Source organism: Buceros rhinoceros, unplaced genomic scaffold (assembly GCF_000710305.1).
Source record: "Buceros rhinoceros silvestris isolate BGI_N320 unplaced genomic scaffold, ASM71030v1 scaffold4348, whole genome shotgun sequence".
NCBI lineage: Eukaryota > Metazoa > Chordata > Aves > Bucerotiformes > Bucerotidae > Buceros > Buceros rhinoceros.
In genome coordinates this window covers 25035-47307 of record NW_010428458.1, presented here as the reverse complement: position 1 = coordinate 47307, position 22273 = coordinate 25035, and the positions used below count along the sequence as shown (strand labels likewise).

Sequence of the window (22273 nt, the reverse complement as noted above, 5' to 3'; positions counted from 1 at the left end):
GTTTTTGTCTCAGTCATCAAAATGCAAAGTTTGTGCTAAAAATAGACATGCTTCCACTGTTTCACCAGCATGCCAAATTTCTTGCTGATTTTGTCTTTGTCTCTGTACTCACATTTTCTTTTGTGAAGACTACTAGGCTCCAAAAAGCTTCTTCATAAATGTCTTTGGCTGCCTAATGCAAGCAGAAATTCAGGGTTTTGAGTCTTTGTGGCAGTGTTGTTGATGATCTTAGCAGGCCGCTTGGCTACTTTTTCAGCACAGGAGCTGTGTCTCCGTAGCTGAAGTCTGTGCAAGTCAGGACTGGTTTTTAAATACGGTAACATGCATGTTGTATGTTCAGTCTGTTAAACTGTGGTGTTCTTGGACAGACCTTGTGTCTTTCAAGCAGTTTTCCTGTCAGACACTGTGAATACAGTGGAATTACAGGCAGTTGCTGGATTTCCAGACAGTGTCTCTCTCTGATTCTGTCATTTCTCTTTCTCTTTCTCTCCATTGCTTGTGTGTGTACACGTGTGTCTGGTGTTATATATGGATGTGTGGTTCCCTCTGCTGTAGAGGGGGAGTATTGCCCTTGGGAGAAAGAGCTGCAGCAAGGCCACTGGCTTCAGCGTCTCTCAAATGAAGAGGACACGGGTACATTCAAAGGTACCCGTATACAATCTCCACTTCCATTTCCCCTAAGGAGCGGGGAAATGTTTTAAAGAGCAGGTCCCACATGAGAACTTTCAGTGTTTTATTTAATTGCTTTACCAGCTCCCTAAAAACTGATTTGGTAGCTGATGTTCATCTCCTGGTCTAAGTGCCATATATCAGGTCTGACATGGCCACTGGTTTTAATAAAAAGAGGAAGTACCTCAGGATATCTAGAAAGCCTGGATGATTTGCTACTGTAGAGTGTGTGAAGAGTGGCCCCCATGTATTTAGGAGTTTCAGGTTTGTTCTGTACATGGACTAATTGCACCTGTGCAATATGTCAGAGACATGGAACACATGAGAAATATGCAAACTTGCATTTTTCTGTTGTTTTCTTTGTGAGTGTGTGTCTGTGAGGAGAGTCTGGGGGGGAAGCTAGTCAAGCTGCAGCATTCCCTCAAGATTTCCTAGTCGTATAATGGGCATAAAATTAATCTGATATTCCAGTCTAACTGGTTGTATTATTTTCCATGATGCACTCTCTTGTGGTTTAATTCTGATGGTTGGATTTTTTGAAGCACTAGTCCTAATAGCTTGTTAATCCCTTATTCCTCAATATGGTTCATTAGACCCAGAACACATAAGAGGAAAATCCAAGTGCCTTGTTGAAGGTAAGAGGGCATATGCGGTCGTCACACTGCATATTTTGCAGCTTATGGTTGTAACCACTGTGGCTTAGCTTCTGACTTTTTTTTTAGGAAAAAAAAAAGAAAAAAGAGGTGTTATTTTTTCCAGTTTAACTTTTCTGATGGTAAGAATGAGAAGTAAGATGGCTGAAAAACATAACTGAAGAAGTTCCCCCTGTTACAGTTGCTAGTGTTAGACTGACTGTTAAGGACTTAATTTGCAGGTGGCTTCTCATTCCGTTTCAAATTAACCATTGAGTCTGCCCACTGCTTATATAATGCTGATAGGTGCTACAGTGGAACTGGAAAAGAGAGCTATCTTTCCAAATGTAAGTGTGAGTAACGTCCAACTTCCTGCAAAGCTTTTCAGGCAGCCTTGAGGGAAGGCTATGTAGGTGTCATCTGGAATTCTCAAACATTTAGACCTCAAGGAAACATTAGGTTTGCCTGTTAGCCAAGCCATAGTCCTTCAAGGCTGGCTGTGCTGCTATTTGTTTGCTGGAAAAGTTGAGAAGTACCCATGTTCTAATCAGGACAGGCTCAGGCCTCTGTTTAGAGACTTCTGGAGTAGCACAAGGTGTGTATGTAACAGTGGTCTAAATCCCAGAAAAATAAATTTTAAAACATGCAGATCATGTGGGACCTGCTCTTTCCAAGCCTTGCTGAGTGACTATATACTTCTCAGCCATTGCTGGCAAACCTAAACCTTTTAACGCAGAATTTTATGTGACAATGCAAATGCTAACTCTACTCATCTTGGGGCCTGCATGCAAGCGCTTTGGTACTACGTGAGAAGAGCCCAGGCTCCTGTCCCTGCAGGATGTCCAGTAGCTCCGGCAGACCATGCGGTTGTGCTAATTGATACAAAAACTCTTTGATGACGCAACAGAGACACAAAGCTGCTAAATACTTGGCTAAATTGTGAATCCTGCTCTGCATTTGAGTTTGTGTGTCTGAACCCTTTTTCCCATCAATAACCATCTGGTGATCCTGTCCTTTCTGCAGTTCTTTTTGCCTGTTTCTTCTGCAGTTTTGATGCCAAATCTCACAGATAGTGATTCCTGAAACAGAGGTCCCAAACACTTTGTCACGCTGGGGAAAAAGGAAGGAACTTCGTTAAAACTAGACAGCAGGAAATAATGAGTACAACTTCTAAATGCTGCTAGTGTTTCTTGTTTCCTTCAAACACTAGTGCACCGTATGAAAATCTAACTGCTTTTGAGGTTCTACACTGCTGAAACAGTGTTTTGCCCTAGTCAGCAGTAATCCAGCTGCTGTGAAAATTTACTTTCTACTTCACAAAGTTGGCATTTTCCTTTCAGGATGAGTCATTTGCTTTTGAAGACCACTCCTGAAGATGCTGAACACCTGTCCTGCATAGAATGAGTTATTTTATTGGGGTAAATAAAACCTGAGCGATAGTCCCATAGCAGATAGCAATAGAGACAGTCTATGAATATAATACCTCAGAATAGATGCTACAAAGATGGGTATTCTGCAGCAGTCAAGCTGTGTATCAGTTGCTTTAGGTGCCCATTGTTCCCTTTGACATTCAGTAAGTAGCTGAGCTTTGTGTAGGCAGGTGATTGAGGAGTAAAGAAATTAATTTGATTGACCATAAGCACCTTCCGAGGAGGTAGGAGGCTGTTAAGTCATAATGAAAATGTTGTTATTCTTCAGAAAAAAATTCTACCCTTTGAATAAGTCAGAAAAAAAGAGTAGGAGTAAACAAAGTAGTGTTTTCGGTGCTAAAGTTAGCGTGTTCATACACGCGTGAAACTGAGATCCACCATGTAATTTAATTCACGAAGAAATACGTGTGCAGCATAGAAAGGACTGCTTAACCTAATAGTAGGGAATGAAAGGCCTTTTGTTTTGGTGCATCAAACTAAAATGCAGATTGTCCTTTGCCTTTAACAATAATCATCATGAATAGGCTGAAGGAGCTGGAAATTTCTGCTAAATTGGTATTTACGTACCACGTACTGTTGGACACCCAGAGAATGTCTCTGATTTTAGTAAAGCTGCTTGCAACAGAGATAATCTACAACGATGTTTTTAAGAGCATCTCTTTGGAATGGCATTATTCAGCTTTGATGGGAAGTAGGAGGAGTGCTGTACTGGTGTATGCGTGCACACACAATGCTCAGCTTTTTCTGTCTGTCTTGCAAGCTGATCTTAGCCAGTAATATTTTATTTTCTTCTTTTCTTCTTTCCTATGATGTGTTACCTTTCCTTTGCCCTGTTCTCCCATCTTTTCCTCCCTGTCTTTCATACACCCTGCCAACAACCTGGTATGTCATGCCCTCCTCCTGCTAGCTGGAAACCTTAGACTGCAACAGATTGTAAATCCTGTTGATCCTCTGGAGATCCTGGCAGATGTGCACTGGACACACATCCGTGAAAAAGAGGAGGAGGAAAAAATGATCCCAACCTCAAAGTCCTCCACCTCCAGAGGTAATCTTGCAAGCAGAGGTAATCTCCCAAGCCCTGCGCTGTCAGTTCCTGGATCATGGTTGCAGCTGTTTAACTCTGTTGCTTCTGCGCCCTTCAAGAGCAGTGTACTTCAGCAGGGTCATCAGTGACTGAAAGGAACTAATTTCAAATTACACTGAAATTACACTTGGTTAAACATTTTGCTTTTCAGGTCACTGTCTCCTTAAAATTATTTCTTTCTCAGCTCTGAGTGGTGGTGTGACTTCTGACCTGTCTGTCTGCCTGCTTTGACTCCAAAGCATTTTTCCTAACTACACACATGATTTGATAGTGCTGGCAATTAGCCCGCAGTAACTGACTTTAGGGACAGTAATAGAAGCTGTCACATGCTTTTTGTGGCAGTGAGGTCTCTATGCCTCCTTAGGGAAAGCTGAAGAGCTATGTTGTGTAGCTACTACAGCAAAGACTGAACAGAGTCAACTTTGGTATCGATCATATTCCTCTGTTGCTGCTTTTCAAAGTGTGTAACTGCATCTGGTATTAGTAGGAAATGATGGTGTTCAAAGGGCTTGCAAATCTGATCAGTGGTGGGTTTGTCTCCCTGTGTTTAAACTTGAAAGTATATCTATTTTTTAAAGTGAGGTGTGACATTTGTGAGTTGCCAGCTACATGAAGGAAAACTTTAGAGAGGGGAAAATGCCAATAGTCTAGCTCTCTTGTAAGTACGTTCCAGCAGACCCTGCTGACCTTATTCTAGACTACATCACAGCATGTCTTAAGGTAAGTATGTCATAGGGGCTTTACATCTGAAGAAGCCTAGGCTTAATAAAAGTTAACTATGCAGTTGATGAGTAGTGGTCTTCTCTCAGAGTTTGTAATCCTTGTGCCAGAATTGTAGAGGGAATAAGTATGCTGTAGGAAGGGGTGGCTTTTACAGCAAATGTGAAATGAAGTTAATGACTGATCTCTATTAAAAAAGCCTAGACCTTTACCTCATGTTGCCTGATCATATTCCATTCCAGATAATTATCTTTTCCTTGTAGTTCTAGATGTTTGGGTTGTTTGTTTTCTTTTGTTTTCAGTCTTAGTCCGACTTGATACACAGTTCCAGATCAGTGTGGCTGTGAATATAGTTGCAGTATATAGAATGCACTGGGGTTTTCTGGTGTGAAGTCTGCTCTCCGCAAATAAGAGATGGTTGTTGCTTTCCCACTGCAATCACAGAAACAGGCTGTGTTCAACTCTCTGTAATATTCAGTGTTGCTGGACTAGTTGCTTAACATTTAAAAACACTAAGTAAAAAATGTTAACCCAGTTTCTTAAGCTTACTATGATTAAGGTTACTTTACTTTCTGCTTGAGGTCTGTATCACTATAGTTTCCAAATTTTTCTTCTAATTTGTGTTTTATAATTCCTACTTCGACATAGCGTATTGGTACAGCTGCTAGCAAAAGATGATCCTTTCCTTCCCCTAAAACTGGAGCAAACTAGGTAGGACAATAGATCCCGATCAACAGACCATCTGCTTCGATTACTTTTCACGCAGTACAGATGTGTGTAGGCATATCAGCAGTTTGGTGTTTTAAAGAGCTGTTGCAAATAAGTACTTGTAGATACATTGTAAGTTTTCAACCCTGGCTCAATAGGCAAACTTGTTCCTGACTGAGATGCTTTCTGTCATAGGAGGTGTTTTGGGAGCCCGTCAGTAGCAGTAGAGATAGGGTTTGGTGTGAAAGCCTGGAAGAGCATGATCATATACAGAAGGCCTTCTCATTCCGCTTTGGGTGCTCTTCCGTCTGCTGGCACTTGCCCCCAGGCAGCACGGGTTCTGGGACACACGCCGATTAGGACTGCCCCTCTTGTTATTCAGCTCTTTCATCTCTTAGTTTCCCTCCTCTACAGAATTTCAAGTGGCAGCAACCTGCTGGTCAAGTGCAGTGTTTTTCTCACTGTGCCATCTGTATTTTCTCTAACATTACAGATCCTAAAGGAAGATTAGGCCCCTGACATTTGTATGTTATCTTGATTTAAATCCCAAACCTGGAATCTATTGCTTAACGTCTCATTGGTTTTATTCCTGTATGTGCTACTGAAAAATTTCCCTTTGTCACTCTTCTTTTTTAGACGCTCACTAATGGTCTAATTTTGATCTCTTACAATTTATTGTTTTTTAAATTCAGCATCCGACCTTCCCTCCGTACGCCATGAGGCGGTACAGGCGTGGCTGGAGACGGTCCCTGGAGGTAGTTTGGTGATGTTCTATGTATTCCAATGCACAATAACCCTGCCCGTCTCTTCTCCATGCCTTCAGCGGCTGAGCTGGTACTTTAACCCTGGAACTTACGGCCCTATCGCTACTGCATGACTGGATGGGGAGGGAGGGATGAAGGGGAAGTGTGCATGCACGCCTTGCTCAGACAGTCCATTCTTGCATGAACTCAACATTTGTTGAAAACCTTCAGAAGGCAGGCTGAACAGAGAGGTTATCTTGGGTGCAGTAAAGTAGAAGGAGGAATCTAGTTGGGTGTTTCGATTTGCTTTGTAAACTGAAGACTGGACCAGTTATTCTTCCCCTAGCTCCTTGACTAAAAGAACATGAGGCTTTCTTGCAGTCGGAAGATTAAGTAACAGAGAGTGCTTAAAACAATTGCAGTTCTCTGTAGCAACCGCAAGCTCTAGCTATCTGGTGAAGAAAACAAGGAAGAAGAATAAGATTGAAGATGGGATCTTTAGAAATAGCAATGGCTGTCTTGTGTCCTTTGACTTGGGCTTCATGTTATTTAGGAAAGTCTCAGGAAAGTTGAAGGGTGGTAGAGCTCAGCTGCTTTTTTTTATGTGGTCCTCTAATCTCTATTACAAAACCGAAGAGCATGAAGATTCTGGGATTAGAGTAAGGGAATAAATTTGTGTAAAGTAGTGAAGATAGCTAAATCAGTGGAACAGCAGTAGTTTGTGGCTTAGGTAGTTGATCTGCAGCTAAGTTGCTTTGGCACATCAGAATAGCTTGCCTATAAAACTTTGCTTCTGCTGCTGCTTTGGCAAGGCAGCAGTGTTTACAAGATGTCTGTACACAATGCAGTCTGCTCACAGCTGCTAGCTGAGATGAACCAAGAACTGATCCCAGTTTCTGGCTTCCATAGTGTGTAGCTTCTGAGTTATTGTGTGACAGCTTTTGGCCTCTTGCTCCTTATCCTAACTACATATATGTATATGCACAGTATACGTATAATATAACCAGCCACCTGCAAGCTCCCCATGTCCCTCAAAATGGGATCCACCTTTGCACAGAGTTGTTACTTATCTATGCATCTGTAATCTTCTGTCGAGTTTTGTGTACCAACCTATTTAAGAATTTATTTTCTCCTCTTTCCCCAACACTCCCTATGTGTGTCATGTCAAGTGATGGTTTCTGGATCTGAAGACACACATAAGAACGGTGGTATCAGATACTCCTATCAGCAGAGTTACATTTTTGCAAGTTTTGATTATGATTACTCATCCCATGACATTATTATTTCCTAGATAACATAAGCTGCTGCATACCTAAGCATCAGTCAGACTGGGACACAGTTTGGTTTTGTTCAGTAAGTTCGTAAATGCCCCTGTGGGCAGTCTAGACTTTGCCACATAATTCAGTCTCCTGTACTCAACCTCTGTAAGATTATGAATTTTGTAAGCCTCTGACACATGGGAATAGGCCAGTGCTTTATCACACAAAAGTGTAACTGTATTTTCACAGCAGCTGACAGAAAATAAACTAGCCCATATGTTTGTCTGTCTGAATACTACAGAGGGGAAAATCATGGAAAAGGTGAATTCTTAGGTTGAAGGAAGGAGACAAACCACCCACTGAAGGCCGTAGTTTGAAATAAGCAAGAACCTGTATTAGAGAAAGAGGAGAGGCTGCAAGACCTCAGTTTTAGGGAGGGTTGTTTTGTTTTCACGGTTGTCTTAGTTAGCAATACTAGCATATAAACGGTACAGTTCCAAAAGCCACATTGTCACTACTAAACAAAAAGGATGAGGGCGTACTCCCTGACTCAGAACAGAGCTGTCACAGCATGAATCACTCCCATATGGCTAAATATTTTTGCCATCCAGAATCAGAGGGTTGTCTCCGGACCACCTACAGGAAGCAGCCTTACCATGGGAACTGCCTGCTGGGAGTCGTGCCAGGAGCCCTCCTAAAGGTTACAGTATGTCACCGTATACATTCAGGTCTAGAGCCTTGTACCACTTAGTTTTCCAGTGTAGGTGCAACCGAGAAAATTATAAATATATGTTGTAATTGTTATAAGATCATATCCTACGTGTATAATTAGCAAATGTTGTGCATAATAATACATGCTGATTGTGTGTGCATTTGCAATAGGATATACAACAGAGTTAAATAGCTGCATGTTGTTGAACATGAACAGATGTGAACTCACTGCACAAATCTAAAAATGTAGTTGACTGACTCTGCCGTGCGGAAGAAAATAACCTGGAAGAGCTTTCTTTTTTATATTTAAATTTTCATGAAAATGTTTGACAAAAAAAACCCACCTTAGGCAAATAATTAATTCTCAGCACTAGAGATAGGACACAGAGTCCTTAAGCTTTAGGTTTTTGGAAAAAGTATCATTTAATAATAAAATTTAGGTCCCACAGTTTGGTCTTGTCTCTCCTCCTGTAATTAAATCCTGTCACAATTAGGAATGTCAAATGCCCTTTTCAGAGCCATAAATTCAAGAATCTTTTCTTTCTGTCAACCCAGCAAATAAAAATATGATCTCTAACAGAAAAGAAAGTTTTAAATATATTTTTCTATTTACTTAAAAATACCTCTTAAAAATTTGTGTCCTAGTTACTTACACAGCATATCAAGTCTCTTAGACCCTTTTACCAAAGACTACTGAAGCTATACATAGTTAAACAGTTTCCAAATGCAATAACAATCAATCTCAGAGCTAGACTCCATCTCTGGCTTAGACCCTCAAAAGCCTGTTTCAATTTCAAGATAAACAGTTGTGGTACATTGTGAGATTTCAGCTTTCACCTAATATGCATATGCTATAAAGTGGTGGTAACTGTTCTGGTGTGGTATAAAAAAAATAATCTTTCTGGAAGAACAGTAAACTTTATTCTAGTTTGATGTCCTCCCAGACCCCTTCTTGTTTAATTTTTCACAAGGCCTGTTGCTCAGGAAAGCCCTTGCTGCTTTCACTGCAAATGCCTTGAAGACTCCTCAATGGCAGGCGTTCTTTGATTCACTGGAGTCTGGAAGTATCATTTCACCATAGATGTCTTTCCAGGTGACACATTTCAGGATTTCTTGTTTTGGCAGTAATTAATAAATATCTCCACTTTAAACTGTTGGTACAGTTCAATCTAGAACCTTTTTCATTCTATAGTTTTGGGGGGTTTTTTTCCTTTTTTTTTTTCTCAATATCTGAATATGTTCTAGCTCCATGTGAGGATAATGATGTGGAAGATGAGCTGGGCACAGAGCCTGCAGACACAGAAGGGCAAGCAGGTGAAGAGGGAGACACAGGTGCAGAGCTGGATGATGGTAGGTTACCACCATGCATCATTTAAACCTATTAACGTGAACAGAACTGTGTTGGCAGAAAATACTTTGTGTAAGGGTACTTAAACCTGATCTTAGTTTTAGTGATGTAAGTGTTTCAAATAGTCAAGAGGGAACCAGGAGTGAAGGACAAAAAGAAACAGAAGAACCACAGTGACATGGGTTGTAGAATAAATTTCTTGTGTCCTCTCACCACCTGCTAACTAGAGGACTTGGTCGCCTGTCTGTACTCAGTTCTAATCTTGCTGAATAGTAGAAATAGAAGTGAATTTGTGAGAAGTCCACAATATTATGCCAGAAATCTTCCCTTGCTAGTGTAAAATGAATTGCATATGACAGAAAACATTGAAAAGTTCCCAGAAAACTGGTAAGGTATGACTTCAGTTACAAATTCAGTAATTTGTTCTAATAGTCCATCATTTTTCTCCTTAAACAACTCTGAAGCACACACAAAAAAGAGAGTGAAACATTTAGGTGTTTGGGTTATGAAAGTGATCAGCACTGCGTGAACAGAAAGGAATGAAAGATCTTAAAATAATAAACAGACGTCCTGATGGACTTGTATCTGAGATATCTTGGTTTTTCCCCCGCCCCATCCGTGATCAGATGACATCCCATCTGATGCAGAAGCAGAGTTTCGCTTACATCAAGGAGGCATAGAAGAGCCAGAACTAAAAGTCTCTGAAGATGAAGAAGCAGCAGAAGGTTCTTCTTGCCCTGTGTCAGAAGGTAATAGCTTTCCCATCAGTGTTTGAATGATTGTAATTGCATTTGAGATAGCCAATACATGTATTGGCTGTCAGGAGAAGGCAGTCTCTAGGATTGGAACCATCTCACTACTCTCAGAGGCAAGGTAGTGCTTGCATTAACATTTGAAGAACGATCTGAAACCATTAACTATAGCTTCCTAAAATGTGAGAACCCATCTAACTTGTTTTTCTTTACGTTAAAAAGCTCATAGCATCTCGGACATTTAAATTCTTTTGTCTATGTTCCAGATGTCCAACCTAGAATTTGTAAAAAGCTGAGAAATTTGTCACTACTTGCTGTGTGTAACACTAAATATTAGAATATTATGGTCTCAAATGTTTTTGGAAACATTTTTGCTTTCCCTAGAGCCATGCAAGCCATCCATCCCTATCCGGTCATCTAGTGACAGTGTTCTTCCTCTGTCTCCAGCTGAAAGTCCCGAAGCAAAGCAAATAGAGGTAAAAGGGAATTTTTGAAGTTTTCTGCTTACTACCTGTAGTTCAGTGGAACAGTTTGTTGGATAATCTAATGAGGATTGACAGCAGTGGGCTTTCTTCCTTTTCTGTCTCTATAATTTATGTTGATTTTCTTAAAATCTGACTTCACTTAGACTTAAAAAGTAATGTACTATCTTTCTTTCCTATCTTCAGAGTGGAGTAGTTCTGTCACAGACATGCAAGTTCTTATCTCAAAACCTCAAAAATAATTATACAGGAAATTTTAATTTTAGAGTGCAGTTAACAAGAGAGATATAATACATATAATGTATAAGAGAGTGAAGAGTAAGGCATTTCCTGTTGATCCTGGTTTGGCCATCTTTTCTGTACCAAAAGCAGATTCTGTACAGTTGCAATTCAAAATTATATTTGTATTACTTAGGAGTAACCCAAGCAATGCTTATTTATTCCAGCGTAGCAACATAGTTCAGCTTAAGGGAGAGACATGTCAATGACGTCATGTTGTTAGCCCTGGACTCAGCAGGCAAGCCTTCTATGATGTTTCCAGCTACTGGTGTATAAGAGTAGGAAGTACATGACCCTTAAAATGTCCAAGTCAAATGTTTCCCTCCCAAGTGTTTGTTTTCTAAGAAAGAACTAAAATATTAGACCTTATCCTAGAGAATTTTGTCATAAACCAGTTACTTTTACAATGGAAACATTATGGGATAAGGCTGGTTTGCCTACAGTGATTGCTGACAACATTCACTTTCTATTAATATTAAGGGTTGGTTTTTTTAGGACTGTATAATGATTCTGCTAGTGCCTAATCACAGTACTCAAGACCTGAGTGTTTAATATGTGTCACACAAGCACACAAATAGAGAGGTTCATGCTGTAATGGTTGTGTCAGTTAAACCAAACTGCATTTGAAAGAAAGCTCATGCAAAAGATGTCATTGGAAAGAATAAGGCTGGAAATCAATCAGAGGAGTTCACTGCCAAAGGGTTAAATTGTAAAACAATGGCTTGTGCTACTGAGTTATATGGCCGTCTGGATGTAGGAAATGAAAACCACGACTTCTCAGACTATTGAGGGTCAAGGGAACTGCAGCCTAATTTACTCTTGACAGAGAAGGCACCCCTTGCTTTAACAAAACGTTACAGCAGATGCTAGCCAGCAAAAAGTGCTGTGCTGATGAGAGCTGGAGAGACTAGCATCAAATCTGTCCAGACAAGGGACCACCACAATACGTAGAACCGAAGACTCGAAGGGAGGGCGGGAAAAGATAGAAATGGATTTCTGGAATTCAGTTTAGTGGGGTTTTTTCTAAAAATTAAATTTGCCTTGTTGTCATCCGCAAAGGATGGCTTATACAGTGGGGCAGAACAATGAACCATGCATGATTCTCAATCCAGGTCTGCAAATGGGATGCCATGTGTGGGATTTCTGATATTTTGATACTTTGATGGTTTCCTTATTGCTAACTTTGTTAAAAGCAAAAAAAAAAAAAAAAAATCTTAAGTGTAAAAATCCTAATGTGCCCAGTAACTATTAATATTTTAATTTTGCTTTTTTTTTTTTTTAATAGGATGTAAAAGATCCCCTGGATGAAATCTCTCCGCAAAGGATGGCTTATACAGTGGGGCAGAACAATGAACCATGCATGATTCTCAATCCAGGTCTGCAAATGGGATGCCATGTGTGGGATTTCTGATATTTTGATACTTTGATGGTTTCCTTATTGCTAACTTTGTTAAAAGCAAAAAAAAAAAAAAAAATCTTAAGTGTAAAAATCCTAATGTGCCCAGTAACTATTAATATTTTAATTTTGCTTTTTTTTTTTTTAATAGGATGTAAAAGATCCCCTGGCTGAAATATCCCATGCAATAAAATCTCCAGAGGCACGCTTTTTTCCTGAGCCTTTCATTCCTGAAGGACCAAAGGATGAAATTACCAAAGACAGGAAAGTTAAGAGCCCTTTGGTGCCGCCATCTCCAGTGTTATCCCAGCTAGTTGCGTCACCAGAAGCCATCACACCTACATCACTAGTGGAGTCTCAGACAGTGGCACCAACGTTGGCTTCATCTCCAACATCTGCTCAAACGCCTATCTGTTCTCAGCCTTTGCCTTCTGCTGAAACATCCATTCCATCCCCAGTGGAGCCTCCAGTATGTTTCCAACCCGTCCCAGCCTTAACATCTACTCCTTTAGCCAAACTGGTCCTTAGGGGCCAGGACAGTGAGGTGGAAAAACTGAGGAGCCCTACTACTGCAGAAGAAGCCCTGAAACGGAGTAACCTTGTGGAAGAGTTCTGGATGAAGAGTGCTGAAATCCGGAGGAGCTTAGGGCTCACCCCAGTAGACAGAAACAAACACTCAGAGACAAACTTTACTGTATCTGCCCTTGAAACAACTCCTCTGAAGACAATTAATAGAGAGAATATTTCAGGGGATGAAAGGATCCTTCTTGTGAAACCCCAGCCTGCTCCAAGAAGACAGGCACTGTCCAAGTTAGAAAATGAGCAGATTTCTCTGCTCACTCCAAAATCTCCATCAGAGAAAGAGCTAAAGATTACCAGTGAAGTAAGGAGAGATGTATCCAGCAGTTCTGGACTTGGCCTTCAGGAGAGCTCGTCTAACATGAAAACTATGGCTAGCCAGAGCTTTAACACTTCTGACTCTACCATGCTGACTCCTCCATCAAGTCCACCACCACCACCTCCTCAGGGTGAAGAACCAGCCACTCTGCGTAGAAAGAGGTATCAAGCAGCCTGGCAGAATGAGGTTGAAACCAGATCACCTCCAACACCAGCATCAACACCTCCTGTTCCCCCACGCCGTGAGCCGGCCTTAGCTTCCAAAGAGTCAACTGAGGCCAAAAAAGATGATGTGCGGAAGTCTTTTGCAGAGAGTGTGGATGAGATTCCATTTGCTGATGATGTAGAAGACACATATGATGACAGGACAGAGGACTCAAGCCTTCATGAGAAGTTCTTTACACCTCCTACCAGTAGGCCAAGGCCAGAGAAACCACTTGGTCAAAGTGGTTTACCCTTGGTCAAAGAAAATGGTGGCCCACCCTCAATGGAAGGAGCGGTTAGCCAAAAGAAGAGAGTGTTGCCTGAAATTTCTGCGGAGGCTAAGGAGCTTGCTGAAGAAAGAATGAGAGCCAGAGAGAAGTCTGTCAGAAGCCAAGCACTGCGTGATGCCATGGCCAAACAGTTGTGTAAGATGAAAGATATGGAGATGGCTGCAGCTGCTGCTGCAGAGGCCACAAGGGCACGAAAGGCATCTTCTATGCCTTTGAAGACCAAAGAGTTGTTTTATGACTCTCCAAAGCATCTGGCCTTGAAAATAGCAGAGGGATCCACACGAAAATATGATGATACTAGTGAGAAGTTCTTCACTCCTGCTGCTGATGTGGCTGGACCTGAAGGGTCTGTCACCTCTTCAGAAGGCTCCAGTGGAAAGAGTAAGAAAAGAACTTCTCTTTTCTCACCTCGTAAGAACAAAAAGGAGAAGAAATCCAAAAATGACAGCAGGCTTTCTGACAAATCTAGTGGTGGGACAGAGGAAGCAACAAAGCCTAGGTCATTATGGAAGTCTGTTTTCTCTGGGTATAAGAAAGACAAGAAGAAAAAGACTGATGACAAATCCTGCCCAAGTACGCCCTCAAGTAGTGCCACTGTGGATTCTGGCAAGCACAAAGCTTCTCCGTTTATTACAGCTGCAGGTATAATAGATACGTGCCCCTCCAGCATGTGCTTTTCCTACGCCTAGGTCTCCCTGGAAGTACGTTTGGCATACTTTGTCATTCAGCTACCGTGCTGAATGACACTGCTCCCCGGTGTGAAATGGGCAGATCAAGATAAGTGCTAGCAACTAGAACAGTATGTTTGCATATTGACAGAATTAGTTGATATGCCTCTGAAAATGGATCCTTAAATAGCTTCATTCTCGATATGTATGAGGCACATCTGCTTTCTGCCTTAGACTGGTTTGAGACATCAGCACTGCTTGTTGGAATCAGTTGTTTGTGACATTTCTTCTCTATTTTAAATCTGATCTTCATCTTTTCCTTGGGTGATCTATTCTCTTTCTTTCAACCTGGTTCCATGAATGCTGAAGGCTGCAGAGATGCAGTTACTCCTGTGTTCTCAGTGATCTGATGACTCTGCTGATCTATGAAGTGGGGATTCTGCAGCCTCATGTAAATCTCTCACATGCCACCAGGTGCAGGCAGAGATGTTTACTGGCCACTTGTGATACCGTAAATAAGTTAGCCATAAATATGATCAAAAGTGAACGTGTTCTATTTCTCTGGCCTTGTGCAAATAGCCAAAATAGTGCCAGCTGCTGTCACCCAAGTGCTCTGTCTGTGGTGAGGGCATTGACACGGTACAAAGGGGTAATCATGACCGTTATTTTTAATAGCGTTTGCAGAAAGTGATGCTTTCTTAGAATGAAGCTTTTAACTAATACAGATCATTTTGTGGAGCAGTACTTTTCTGATCGCTCTGTAATCCCAAGCGAAGCAACTGAGACTGGCATAAAAGGACTAAGTATTTTTGAAGCACAATCAAACAACTTACAACTGAGTTCTGAAATATTTACAGAAAAAACAGTAACCACTTTTCTAACTTCTCCTTTTTACTCCTGACTTCTCAGATTTGCAGCTCCGTCAACACCTGAGTTTCTCAGAGGACTCTGACCTCTCCAGCGATGATATTCTGGAACGCTCCTCTCAGAAATCCAAGCGAGAGGTAGGCAGATGGGAAATGCGTTTTAGATGGATCCAGCATCGTGTAGATCATAGGCTCAGAGAACCATATCAGAAACTCAGATAGTTAATTTTTTTGTTCTTACTGTTTCTTCCATGGAACAGGTTCTTCTGTAAGGTGGCTGACTGTTCTGCCTAAAATAAGTTGGTTTCACAATTGCAAGCTATTCCCCACTCTTGTTATAGGAAGGATCTGTTGTCTTACTGTAATCTTACTTTACAACAAATATCTCAGTCAGAATAGTGAATTTTGTCCCTGTGAGCATGATCTACAGAAAACACCCCAGAAAACTGTGGGAAGAGTGAATTTCACTGGCTCTAATGTTATTGCAGAAAGATAACAATGAGATAGTTCTCACTTTTTGTAAGAGTCCGATTTTATGAGATTGTTTTACCAGCCTTTTTGATAGTTTGAAGTGATAGATTTCCAAGCAAACTACAGACAGGAATGTCCTTTTGCAAACATCAAGAACGTAGCCAAGAGAGATCATCAGCTAAGAGGTAAGCTACAGGCTGCAGTTCTGCATTTCATGCAGATTCGCTTATTTTTCTTGGGAGAAGATGATGTGTACGGTCGGACTTAGTACCTTCTCTTTTTGGAGAAAAGATGAGCCATCAACTGTTTCTTCCATTTTTGACCCCTGTTGTCACTAAGGACTTAGAATTACAGAATCATAGAATCCTTTAGGTCGGAAAAGACCCTTAAGATCCTTGAGTCCTTTGCTGAGTATTTCCATATGTCTGTGTGAGTAGATCACAACTGTGAAGCTGGAATACACAGCAGTGAGGCCCTGTGAAATGCCGGTATACAGTGGGTGGTCTTAGCCTGGTGTTTCCATTCCAGTGTGGTCTGGTATGAACTCTGTTTCTTCTGGCAGCGCTATTACTTGTTCCTGACCAACCTTCCCTAGCTAGTGCTATAATGTCATATTGTAAGACATATCAATGGCTTTCTAGTCAAAATAGTTCCACTTTTAATGGTGCTTTAAGGAAGTTACTGAGGAGGAAAAAGGAGACACCAGAGTGTCTCCATAAAAGCCCAGAGAGAAAAACACTCTTAGTTTATTTGCTCATATTTATATGTGGAAAATACATAGTGAGAGCTAAGTGCCTAAGTTAGTTGCTTTAAAACTATTTTTTTCAATTTTAGGATGGCACTTTTAATGCAAGAATAAGTGAAAAATGTAAGGAACTGCTCACTCACAGTAACAAGGAAGAACTCTTTTATTCGTGAGAGGAGCTAAACTCTGCTAGGCAGAGTTTGCGAAGTTTGGAGGAATAGGTAGAGATTTCATTGACCCCACAGAACACTTAAGGCCCTTCTGGTACTGCAGAATGAAAATGTGTTCCCACTGTCCCTTTCTGGTGAAGAGAGTACCTGAGAGGGTAGTGTCACAGAGACAGTGGTCTGTGCCTCCTGTCTCAAACCTGTCATCCAGGGTCCACAGATCAGTCTCAAATTGTCAAGATCTCTCTGAGCGATACTTGGCTCAGATGACAAAGCTATGAAAGTACTGCAAATTGAAGTGTTGTAAGAAATGCTTTCTATGCGTATGTACAAATTAGAATAACTAATGAATTTAAGGCTGGTGGACGAAGTTGATGTGAAGTAAGTCGGAATTTTCTGTATGTACTTAACCTCTCTTAATCTCTCTCCCTAGTTGATCTAGATCTCTGAGGAAGATTATTTTGGTTTTGTTTTTATTCCCTTTTTTTTCTCTCCCCTTCCATTCCTCCTTGCATGCCTTCAAGGTGTTTCATGAGAAATTCTGCATTTTCCAAGAGATGCAGAAGAATGAGGTACCTGTGGCTAGCAGAGGACAGATACACAACATGGGGTTCAGATAAGAGTTACAGAATTGTTGTTCTGCCTTGCAAGCTCCTTCAGGAGGAAGCAGGGCTTAAGTAAGGTCCATGCTTGATTTCATACTTCGGTATGCCTTGATGGTCACTTCTTCTTCTGTGCTGAGCTACTTTGATTTAAAACGTCTTTTGCAGAAAAAAAAGATGATCTCATCGCTAAGCATTGGAGGGGATAGGTGACAGTGGCAGATGCCTGGAATCCTAACACTGGAAATATCTCACCAGCTCTGCCAAGGGAATGGAAGTGGTGTCTCATTTTCTCCCTTTTGCTGTTGCTGAAGTTGCATTAAGAATTCTTTTGCTCAGTATCTGCCTATTTCTAAAAAATAGTTTTGAGAATTAATTTATCTAGAAGACACAAATCTGAGAACTGCACTTACCTAGTTTTATTGCATCCTGTCTAAGGATGTAGAATGTACATGCACATGCTGGAATGCCTTGCTGTCAAAAGAAATGTTACTGTCAAGACTGACAAAACTGGGTTTGTACTGATTTGGGGTGGGGGTTGTAATTTTTTTAAGTTAGAAACTGCCTGCTACTTATTATGGGTAAGACGTGACTTCCTGATTGCCACCTAACTTTTATGTGAACCCCTTCTCTAAACTGAAACTCTGCTTGTGCTGCTTTTTGGTAATTGTAATGAGCTTGCTTCCCAGATGTCTTGCTCGGTTTAGTCTGTTCTTTGTCGTCAGCAGTAAATTAGTTCAGTGTTGTTTAATGTGGTGTCTTTTAAGAGAAGCATCTTGTAAAGAATTCCTAATGTAAATGCCCCGTGGGTCTCGTGTTTATAGGTGTGTGCCATTGTGTGTGTGTCTGTCATTGTTCCCATACAATTGTGGTGTTGTGATCAGACATGTGGTTTACTCCTGCAGGTAGCTTGCTTTTTACTGAAGTTGTTCTATTGCTTTCTGTTTGTTACTGGTTTGGGTTAGTTGAACGTAAAAATGCAAAATGCTGGCTGTTCACCCAGAGTGGCACCATGCTCTCCGTAGTTCACAGCACAGGGAAAATTTACCTCCCTTATAAATCTGAAGTAGTTTACTTGCCTTATTTTCAGGTACAGGGTAACCTAGGATGTCCTTCTACAGAGAAAGTAGTGATTTTTTCCTCTGCCTTTTCTCCTCCGTATTCTAGGTTCTCAGGCTCTCTTTTTAGACAGGGAGATTCCATTACTGTAGGACACTGAGCCCATCTGATGTTTTTCCTGTTACAAAGCAGTGAGGAAGATTTATGATGTTAGTTAAATGCCAGTGATCATTTCTATGAAGTGACGATAATTTAAAACCATGAAATAAACACAACTCCTAGGAGGGAGATTGGAAATCAGATTGTAAATGGAGAGTTGTGTGACAGAGTAACATGTGATTGGCTGAGGCAATTCAGACCGAAAATGCCCCAGTGTAAGCCGTTATTCAAATCGAAAACCAACACTTTGTATGTGTATGTACACATACTTGCTCAGTGGACGTTAAAACCATAGGTAAATGAAAGCCAAATAATTATTCCAGAAAAAGGTGTTTCCAAGTTGTCTGTATCTTCAAAGAGTCTGCCAAAGCTAGTTGTATGCAGGAGAGTGCTAGAAACTTGGTTTTGAGGACAGAAGTTCCCTGTACTTCATCAGTCTGGGTCATGTTCAGCATTTGCACAATTTTATGTTTCATTTTAAAACAGCTTTGTTTTATTACTGTGCATCTGTTTTCAATGTTGAACTGATTTTGCTTCATTTTGTACGTTTGTTTTGTTTTGTTTTTTTTTCCCCCTTTACCATTCCCCCTTTAAAGTCGATTTATGTACCACACGCCTTGGCATTCAAGAGATCATATTCGTCAAAGGTAGTGTCTCCATTCCCAGTAGTTGGCCATTGTTGCATTGCATGTCCCCATATTAACGCATTGAATCCATAGCTACCCATCACATGTGCACTAACATCACAAACACTGACTGTGCATGTATGAGATGTTAGCAGACACAGGCGGCAAATTCTTTGTAGGAGTTACCTTAAGCTCCGGATTGGCTGTCTGGTTAAAATGCATGCGATTATCAGTGCACAGCAATGCACCACTGTACAGAGTGATGTGGAGGATCTATGAGCTTCAGAACAAATTGGCTTCCAAGGCAATTAAATATGTATGCGCATTTTTTTTTAATACTTAGAATATGAGTTGAAGTGAACTGTCACACTTTTATCAGTGCCCTTGAAAACTGTTGAGTTCACTGAAATCCTAGTGAAACTCTCTATCAAGCTAAAACAAGACAGAAGTTGCATTTCTATTTCAGGAGCGTTGCTGCTTTCTGCAGTTGTCATCCTGTCTTTGCAGTCACCACAGTGTTATAACACACCCTCTATCACTTTGGCTTTTGATTTGGGTGTCATTGTGAATTTTGTGTTTTAAAGAAAGAAAGACTAAAGTGTTAACTTGGAGCTTTAATGATGCTGCTTGCTAACCATTTATATGAGGGATTTTCAATAGAGCTGAGATCCTACCTTAAACTCTGTTCACTGAGAACAATAAAACAGAGGTAGACTGACCAATGCCGCAGTACAGTAACTAGATAAAACAAATTTCAGGGAGGTGTGTCTTAATATTTTGTCCTTAAAGTTGACTATCCATGAAGAAGATCTCTTTCCAAAAGCAGAAGACATCCGTTTACAGCTGTCCCTTGAAGATTACATACATGTACGTGGGAAGAGAGTTCTTTTCTCCGCTGTAGTTCACTTAATGCAGTTCTGAAGTTTCTTTGACACTCTTAAAAGCCTGTGGGAGGAAGCCCTCCTAGATTTCGACACAACCAGCTGATACACCTGATAGGATAGTAACCCCCCCATTTCATGAATGTGACAAAGACTTACTTATTTTTAAACTAGTTTCACTGTGACAAAAGAATCAGAGGAAATAGCTTTCTGTTTCTGTGAACAAAGCCTTTCTCCTTTTGGATGGCTTCTGGTGTTGTAATAGTCTACTTTCAGTTTAGAGGTTGTTTGCTCTGTTTTACACCAGCCGGTTTTGTGGGGTTGCTCCTGAGATGGGATTTCCCATCTTACATCAGAATGTCATTCTGTTTTCAAACACCTTTTTGCCTTCTTGATGGCCCAAATCAAGTTGCACAAATTTGCACATGTAGTCATTACCAGTTATACCAGTATCACTCCCAGCTATGGATGTTTTTGCTCCAGAATAAAATAGGGAGAGGGGAACACCAGTACAACTACGCTAGTCTATAATGATTTCTTAGCTTATACTGCTGTAACTGTTCATGTAGACATGCCTTTACACTATTTTAAAATGAAATCAAGATGATCCATATATGTGGTACAGATTGATTTAACTAGATCCATTTGGCTAAACCTATTGAGAAGTAGAATAAAAATTAATTAATCTTTGGGGAGAGGTTTCATATATCAGTCGAAGACAGGAGTGGGATATTATATAAAATCACAGCTTTGCAGTTGGCTTATATGCTTCTTCACTCCTGATTTGACCCTGAAGTTGTTGCTCACTGCACTGTGAACACCTTTGCCTAAGGAAGCTTGACTTTTGACACAGCCGTGGCAAAGACAGAACACCTCCTTTCTGAGATTTTGGAAGAGAAACTGGCCATCCCTCCCCCCATACCTCTGAGCATGCAAATGAAATCTGATCCTGATTTTCTTTCCTTCAGAGAGCCTACACAGAAGAAGAACTGAATGCAAAGCTGACCCGGCGAGTACAGAAAGCTGCCCGTAGACAAGCCAAGCAAGAGGAGCTGAAGAGGTTACACAGAGCTCAGGTAGCGTCTCCCAATCTTCTTGTCATGGCAGACAGTTAACTCAATGTGAAAGGACCATGATCCTGACATTCCTCTGAATGTGTCAGAGGAGGATTCAGAGATGAAACTTTCTTCTATTTCTACACGGTTGTTCCTGCTCCTACTCTCTCTTCCAAATTTGATATCCTGTCACAGACATGAGAAGAAAGGCTGAAACCTATCATGATAGTTTCACAGGGAGAAGAATAATGACCGTAATGCCTTTCTAGCTGGAGATGAGTGAAGCATCATGCACTGAATGGAACAGTGTCAGATAACACCTAAGGAAGCTGCACCTATCATTGCTTTCTAGATTATGCTGCTGGCTGAAGTGTTACCAAATTAACCTTTAATTATCAGAGAATCTGTTGGAAAACTGCCAGCATCATCTATCAGTGATAGGATTTGTTTAAAACTCGAGGTAGGGGCTTCAGCTGATTGACGAGCATCACCTTCCACTTCAGCATTTAGGGAGCTGTTTGGAGTTGTAGCAAATAAGTGAGTATCAAGGTGTTTGCAAAACTAAGGGATAGGATGTAAGGGAATGGGGAGGATGTTGTCACTGAAGGGACTGTCGTGCTAGCTTTTGAAGCAGTGCAGTTAGCTTTTGAAGCAGTGTATTGTTGAATACAAATAATTGCTTTTGAAAAGGCTGGTTTGACTGAAGTCACTTAGTGCTGCATAAGTGCGGCAGACAGTAAGAGAATTGCTGTTGGTGAGGTTCTGCTCCATTCTTCTCTGAACAGATCATCCAGCGGCAGCTTGAACAAGTGGAAGAGAAGCAGAGGCAACTTGAGGAGAGAGGGGTTGCTGTGGAGAAGGCCCTTCGGGGAGAAGCAGGTATCCTTCAGAACTTGGTTTGCTTTTAAATATTTTTTCATCAAGTGCTTGTCCAGTAGTCCATAGCTGCTTGGATTTTAAAGGCAATTGGACCATTATAGCCTAGAGTCCAATGTGAATCCATTCTCCCTTTTCTGCTATCTTTTTGAGGCTTTGTTTTCCCTCTGTTTCTTCTAATTTTGGGACTTCCCTATCAGCAGAGACTTAGTTCGCTTGTCTTTGCCTGAGGCTTAGGAGGTAATAATCCAACTATTAATAATGGCTGATTGTTTCTGCATAATGATGGATATTACAGCTAGAAAATTACAGGCGTTTCCTAGCTGCAATTCACATAAAGCTGTCACAGTATGTATGTTAAGGAAGTAATTGTGAAATTGTGTGTGCTTTCTTTATTGTGTTGGATTATCAACGTAGTGTCCTTACAAGGGACCATCACAGAACATCTTCCTCACTGCACAGCCCAGCACACTGGCTACTTCCGACAGAGTTGT

The 22273-nt window shown here is 40.9% G+C and overlaps 1 protein-coding gene across 3 annotated transcripts in view; it reads left to right on the top strand.

Moving 5' to 3' along the window:
- Window positions 1–22273, top strand: part of MICAL3 (microtubule associated monooxygenase, calponin and LIM domain containing 3) — a 106641-nt gene that overhangs the window by 66701 nt on the left and 17667 nt on the right. For 2 of the 3 annotated variants that reach the window (XM_010142261.1, XM_010142260.1), the window contains exons 22-32: window positions 556–645; window positions 3639–3776; window positions 5936–5998; window positions 9202–9306; window positions 9931–10053; window positions 10441–10532; window positions 12365–14246; window positions 15182–15276; window positions 18938–18988; window positions 20817–20924; window positions 21689–21782. In XM_010142261.1, the coding sequence (XP_010140563.1) occupies window positions 556–645; window positions 3639–3776; window positions 5936–5998; window positions 9202–9306; window positions 9931–10053; window positions 10441–10532; window positions 12365–14246; window positions 15182–15276; window positions 18938–18988; window positions 20817–20924; window positions 21689–21782 (2841 nt within the window). The remainder of the gene's footprint in view (window positions 1–555; window positions 646–3638; window positions 3777–5935; window positions 5999–9201; window positions 9307–9930; window positions 10054–10440; window positions 10533–12364; window positions 14247–15181; window positions 15277–18937; window positions 18989–20816; window positions 20925–21688; window positions 21783–22273) is intronic. The other variant, XM_010142262.1, reaches the window with a different exon arrangement.